This window comes from Engraulis encrasicolus, chromosome 5 (genome assembly GCF_034702125.1).
Source record: "Engraulis encrasicolus isolate BLACKSEA-1 chromosome 5, IST_EnEncr_1.0, whole genome shotgun sequence".
Taxonomy (NCBI): domain Eukaryota; kingdom Metazoa; phylum Chordata; class Actinopteri; order Clupeiformes; family Engraulidae; genus Engraulis; species Engraulis encrasicolus.
The window spans coordinates 21,842,605-21,848,604 of record NC_085861.1 but is presented as its reverse complement, the minus strand read 5'-3'; the positions used below and the strand labels follow the sequence as shown (position 1 = coordinate 21,848,604).

Below are 6,000 nucleotides of genomic sequence, written 5' to 3'. Positions count from 1 at the left end.
GAGATTAAGAGTCTCATGCTCTACCGACTGAGCTAGCCGGGCAACCGCTAATGCTTGTGGACTCGCGCGGAGAGCGGGGCCCCAAGACGCGCGGCCCCAGTAAAGTTGCCTGAGCGTCGCCCATAATGGGCAATCTCATCTACTTCTAACTCTTTGGGGGACAGGATAAAAGGCACCCGTGCAGTCTCTGTGGCGCAATCGGTTAGCGCGTTCGGCTGTTAACCGAAAGGTTGGTGGTTCGAGCCCACCCAGGGACGCTGCCCTTTTCTGTGCCAGAGGACATGACACACTTGTCGGTCCCAGTCCGGAGAACATTTCACTGGCGGGAAAAGCAAGAGGGCCCCTTGTCAGGTTACAGCAGAGTTCTCAGAGCCAGCCGCATTCGTCTGACACGACGGAAGGAGGAGGAGGAGGAGGAGGAGGAGGGTTGCCAGATGGCACATAAACTGGCCCGTACGGGGATCGAACCCGCGACCTTGGCGTTATTAGCACCACGCTCTAACCAACTGAGCTAACCGGCCGTGGTAGTCCAAAGGTGACTACAAGGGGAGACATAGCCTGTCAAAAATGGCAGTCTGGTCCACGGTAGTCAGAAGTTGACGAGTTGGGACGATGCACTGCAAGGGCAAAGCGGTGCTGGGATGTGACACTTTTTCACGCTTTAGCCGCCTTCCAGTGGAGGGCAAAGGGGGACTAGCGCTACCTGAAACACGGACGTTCAGCTGCCCGCTCCATTTCTTGCCAATCGTAACGCATGTCGCTTCATTTCTTGCCAATGGCCAACAAGCGCCGGTCCATTTCCTACCAATGGGGAACTCACTGTTCTCATTTCCGGCCAATGACAGACGTTTGTCGGCTGTCCATTTTTTTGTGCTGGGATATGTCAACAGAGGAGCTACGTACTTGGAAATGAAGTCAACACGGTTATTTAAGGTAAGCAATCATGGTTTATTTACATTGTCACCATGTGATATGCGATATTACTTACAAAAAGATGTAGCCTATCTGTGGCGATTCAGTAATATATGACGCCTATATTATGCTAACGGAATGAAGTGAATGGTGCACGACGCTAGTTGGCTATTAGGTATTGTAACGTTAGCTCTCCTCACTGACATTGCTTGAATAAATTGTCTTAAAGTGTTTAAATATGTGTGTATATAACGTTAGTCATCCACATAATGCCCGTGTTCGACTCGATTTACTTGTGGGGAATATCTGCGCGTGCAAAACAAACTTCTTATCGAGTCAACATGCAACCTTTTTGTCAAACTTCAAGGGCTGTTTTCTGCTCGTATCTAGTACATTTCAACGTAGTGTTGATTGAAGTAAAGATTTTAAGAGTAACAAACAACATGTGGGCCTTGTTGCCATTCATAACAATTTGTAATAACGATGTGATTACTCCTGTAGATGACATGGGGCAATGAGAGAAGAGGAATTTTAAGAGCCTGTGCCAACAGTGGGACATGATCTGCGCAGAGACCGACACATTGGCACAACCCATACGAAAAGGTAAGGCTTAATTTACTTTCAGGTGATTTATGGTATTATTCTGTTTCATAACCTTATTTATGGTCCTTTCAATATGTAAATGACAACACTGCACTTGATTTGTCCTGTGTTCTTATTGGTGTACAGGCCTTTGTGTTTAATGTCTTGTTGCAAATTTAATGGCCCCTTACAGTTGAAGTTAAAATACTTGATCCATTACAGATTCAGAAGTGCCCAGTACAGGAGAGGGGGCAGACATCACTGTTTTGTGGGCAGCAGACCTGTACAGGCTCCAGCCCTGTGTGTCACAGCTACAGATGCCTGCGCTGCATGCCCAGACGCCCCGGCCCCCCTCGCCATCGCTCCAGCCCTGTGTGTCACAGCTCAAGACCCCTGCGCTGCTGGCCCAGACGCCCCGGCCCCCCTCGCCATCGCTCCAGCCCTGTGTGTCACAGCTCCAGACACCTGCGCAACCGGCCCAGCCTCCTCTACCCCCTGCGCCATCACTCCAGCCCTGTGTGTAACAGCTCCAGACGCCTGCGCTGCTGGCCCAGACGCCCCGGCCCCCCTCGCCATCGCTCCAGCCCTGTGTGTCACAGCTCCAGACGCCTGTGCTGCTGGCCCAGCCTCCTCTACCCCCTGCGCCATCACTCCAGCCCTGTGTGTAACAGCTCCAGACGCCTGCGCTGCTGGCCCAGCCTCCTCTGCACCATGGCCTCCTCCTGCCCTCAGCTCTACCAGCTCCTGGTCCGTCTCAAGTCCAGCCATCACAGCTGGTAAGCATACTCATTTAAAAACAAATTACCTATTCTACTCATTCTACAAGTATACTACAAGTATAAACTATATCCCCATAATGCATGCCGTACCATCTGAGTAATAGTCTGTAAAAGTCATTGAAAGGTTAATTACCATTGTAATACTATGACATAACACACAGCCTTTAGTACTGTGCTCTGTACTGTATTGTGTGACTCTGTCATTGCCATTCTGGTAACAACAAATTTATAACACTGTGTTTCAATGGGTTAACTAACTTTTAAATAACCTACATGACATATGAATAGGGTTATCCGCGTTATAATTTTTGTTTAATATTGTCATTAACTATTTTGTTTTAGGTAGGCTGTCGGTGAACACGGGATGCCAAGCATGGACAAGGTGGACAACCTGGCTGAATACATTGTGGAGCTGCACCATGAAGCCTCCCTGACCCACCCCCTGCATTTTCAATACCACTTGTTCTCCCACTCCACCCAAACTGCTCCTCTTGTCTTTTCTCGGCTTACTTTTCCTCTCTGTACATTCCATGTACATTCCAACAACCATGGGTACAGTTTTCATACCTGCCAGACCCAGTGCCACCACTTCAGCCCCCCTGGACCACAGAATCACCTCTCAAAGGCTTGATTTGATAAAAAGGACTGTAGATAGTAATTGATGCAGAAAATATGGTCAATATCGCACAAAAGAATCTGGACATAGTCAGTACAAGAGCTTTATGTATGGCCCTAATACTCAATCCCTTTCAAAGGAGGAGTGGCTGAAAATAATGAACAAAACAAAAAGCAGTAACTCTAAATATTTCTCTGCTGTACATTTATGTAATGTTGACTGTACATATTGTTCATACTGTTCTGATGTGGGTGTGGGTGTGGATGTGTATGTGTTGACGCTAAATTGTAAATTTGTATGTTTAGATTACTCTGTTGATCTTGGCCAAGTTTCCAGTGTGTGTGTGTGTTACGTAAAATTGCATATTTGTATAGGCCCTAATTGTTTATGTCACTTAAGATTATTCTATTGATCTTGGCCAGATCAGGACTCCTTTGTGTGCATGTTTTTTTTTACTGACAATTATTTGGGAATGGGTCTGGTCGGGGCACAGTTAAACATTGTTGTTTTCGTTTTCATATAACCATTGAACATGGCCAACAGTTTGAATGTTTGGTGTGTTACTTGCAATAAAATGAAAATATTTTTTCAAAATGTTTTTTTCATTTATAAATATGTATTTGTGTAAAATATGTAAGTTAACCTCCATCTATTCAGGAAGGTATCCCCTCTCATTTATTCAGCAGAGTACTCATTAACCAAGATACCTTAGAAATAAATCTATAGATTAATGGCATATCATTTGAAACATCTATAGGACTTTCAAAACTTTATCGTGTGTGGATTTTTTTTTAAATCCATTGTATAGCCTTTTTAGTGGCCACATTAAATGCAATAGGCTTATTTGTCTTCATATGCTTAAAAAATCAACTGTTCACTGGGGAATGTTGATCATGGAGGGGTGCTGCTTCACTTTTGTCTCTTGAGCAGGTGCTCTTTGGCTCAAGGAGATAAAATTGTGGCAAAAAGTCGGGTCAAAAATTCGGCCCAAGTCTGGAGGCCATTTCACTGGCGGGAAAAGCAAGAGGGCCCCTTGTCAGGTTACGGCACAGTTCTCAGCGCCCGTCGTATTCGTCTGCCACGATGAGAGGAGGAGGAGGAGGGTTACCAGATTGCACATAAACTGGCCCGTACGGGGATCCAGAAATTGTCTAAGCTATGAGATAGGCGTCTCTCATTGGCTCTCATTATAGCCCCGTTGGCGAACGCAGCCAAGTAAAAGATGAATGGGAGCCTATTGGGCTAAATGGCTCAGCAGGGATTTGTGACGGTTCTGTTCTCTGGTTTGTAAAGATGTGTGCACATTCTGTATCTTATCATGAACGTTGTATTAGAAGTGAAGTTAAAGGTTCCTGACATGGCTTTGTTCTCCCAAAGACGTGTTAGTTTTGTCCTGCAACACGCTAGCATTCGGCTAATACCTGCTGGCTGAGGAATCTTTGCGACTATTCACGACCAGAGCTGACGAGAGACGTACTCTGACTGATCCTAGCAGAGACATCTACGGTCACACACCTCAAAACCCCCCACCGCCGTCCAACATGTTAATTGAAGGTGCCCAAATTCTTAAGGATGAGCGCAGTCATTTCCTTTACCCCATGTACACATGCCGCTTTTCCACCACCTTAAATGCAATAAATAACAGGTGTCCGCAACAATCCTAACATAACTTTAAACACATCGACATCTGAAGTCAGACTTAAAACTACAAAACAAATGGCGTAGTGCCGTAAAGTCGATTGTCACGTGTTATGTCATTGCTATAGTTGAAATAAGGGTAATTTTCACGAATGTAACACTTGACAAGATGCAAACGTGTCGGCAAATGCTTTCACTTACTCATATCTATCGAACGCGACTCCATTGTTTCCAGGGAAAAAATCACACGGGCAGATAGTTCTATGAGAAGGGTACAGCCCCATTGGCACCCATTCATTATTTACTTGGCTGTGATAACATAGCTGCAGTGCCACTCCTGGCCACACCAGCTAGTTGTGGTTCTTGTACAAGATTCCATTTTCTTTGGGGGATCGAACCCGCGACCTTGGCGTTATTAGCACCACGCTCTAACCAACTGAGCTAACCGGCCGTGGTTGTCCAAATTTGACTACAAGGGGAGACATTGCCTGTCAAAAATGGCAGTCTGGTCCACGGTAGTCAGAAGTTGACGAGTTGGGACGATGCACTGCAAGGGCAAAGCGGTGCTGGGATATGAACCTTTTTGCCGCTTTAGCCGCCTCCCGGTGGAGGGCAAAGGGGGACTAGCTCAGATGGTAGAGCGCTCGCTTAGCATGCGAGAGGTAGCGGGATCGATGCCCGCGTCCTCCAGTGGCTACCCCGCCTTTATGGTTGACCACCAACATGCTCCAGGGCATTGGCTGCACAGTTCACAGAAGCACTGTACAGTTCATGACCGCATGCTGGTGTCCCGGCACCCCTCTGCGGGCAAAACGCCACGGCCCACGTGGGTCTCAAACCCACGACCCCGAGATCAAGAGTCTCGTGCTGTAGCGAGTGAGGTATCCGGGTAGCCGTGCTTGCCCCTGGACACGCTCGGAGAGAGAGGGGTCTGGGATCGAAGCCCCCTTCAACTGGGCTTGCCCGTGTGCCACGACGGTCTTGCTACCAAGGGGAAAACCTCCCGCCCAACGTGGGGCTCGAACCCACGACCCTGAGATTAAGAGTCTCATGCTCTACCGACTGAGCTAGCCGGGCAACCAGGCTTGCCCTTGGACGGTGTCCCGGCAGCCCTCTGCGGGCAAAACCCCACGGCCCCAGTGCTTTTGAAATCACTGGCATTGAGGCTCCAGTAAGCAGTGTTGCCAGATTGGGCTGTTTCCCACCCAATTGGGCTGCTTGGGATGGCCGTCTGCGGTAAAAATGGCATTTTACAGGAAAACTCGCCCAATCTTTCCCATCGACATCAATAGAATTGGGTGGGATTTAGTGCTTCCAGGCGGGTTTTGAGCATTTTTTGGGCTGGAAATCATCAGCCTCATCTGGCAACACTGCCAGTAAGTCACTGGCATAGCTGGAAAGTAGAAGCTGGAGCACACTGCAGCTTAGTTTTCAAGACTTTATTTTGTGCACACACCCGACCAACGTTTCGGT

The 6,000-nt window shown here is 47.6% G+C and overlaps 1 protein-coding gene and 5 non-coding genes across 8 annotated transcripts in view; 3 read left to right on the top strand and 3 right to left on the bottom strand.

The window, feature by feature from the left end:
• Window positions 1-42, bottom strand: part of trnak-cuu (transfer RNA lysine (anticodon CUU)) — a 73-nt gene extending 31 nt beyond the window's left edge. The window contains exon 1 of the tRNA in view: window positions 1-42. This exon is cut by the window's left edge and continues 31 nt beyond it. This is a non-coding gene — a tRNA (tRNA-Lys).
• A 141-nt stretch (window positions 43-183) lies between these two features.
• trnan-guu (transfer RNA asparagine (anticodon GUU)) lies at window positions 184-257 on the top strand. Its single transcript has one exon. It is a non-coding gene; the product is annotated as a tRNA-Asn (tRNA).
• Window positions 258-447: 190 nt separating this feature from the next.
• trnai-aau (transfer RNA isoleucine (anticodon AAU)) lies at window positions 448-521 on the bottom strand. Its single transcript has one exon. It is a non-coding gene; the product is annotated as a tRNA-Ile (tRNA).
• A 233-nt stretch (window positions 522-754) lies between these two features.
• Window positions 755-3,381, top strand: LOC134448390 (ice-structuring glycoprotein-like). Of its 3 annotated transcripts, XM_063198065.1 has the most exons (4): window positions 755-933; window positions 1,414-1,515; window positions 1,717-2,270; window positions 2,616-3,381. In XM_063198065.1, exons 3-4 carry the CDS (start codon window positions 1,825-1,827, stop codon window positions 2,617-2,619), a joined length of 450 nt encoding a protein of 149 aa, XP_063054135.1. In that variant the 5' UTR covers window positions 755-933; window positions 1,414-1,515; window positions 1,717-1,824; the 3' UTR covers window positions 2,620-3,381. The 3 variants fall into 3 exon arrangements, with proteins under 3 accessions (XP_063054135.1, XP_063054136.1, XP_063054134.1); XM_063198066.1 differs by having other exon boundaries at window positions 755-1,515; XM_063198064.1 differs by lacking the exons at window positions 755-933; window positions 1,414-1,515 and having other exon boundaries at window positions 1,561-2,270.
• A 1,763-nt stretch (window positions 3,382-5,144) lies between these two features.
• Window positions 5,145-5,217, top strand: trnaa-agc (transfer RNA alanine (anticodon AGC)). Its single transcript has one exon. It is a non-coding gene; the product is annotated as a tRNA-Ala (tRNA).
• A 314-nt stretch (window positions 5,218-5,531) lies between these two features.
• On the bottom strand, window positions 5,532-5,604 carry trnak-cuu (transfer RNA lysine (anticodon CUU)). Its single transcript has one exon. It is a non-coding gene; the product is annotated as a tRNA-Lys (tRNA).
• Between the last annotated feature and the right edge of the window lie 396 nt (window positions 5,605-6,000).

What these genes read in the sequence shown, in the direction of transcription:
- LOC134448390 (XM_063198064.1), top strand. Translation starts at nt 1,595, where the DNA reads ATGACAACACTGCACTTGATTTGTCCTGTGTTCTTATTGGTGTACAGG. An exon ending in AAGTCCAGCCATCACAGCTG is followed by an intron (nt 2,271 to 2,615) that starts GTAAGCATACTC and finishes ATTTTGTTTTAG; the next exon opens with GTAGGCTGTCGGTGAACACG.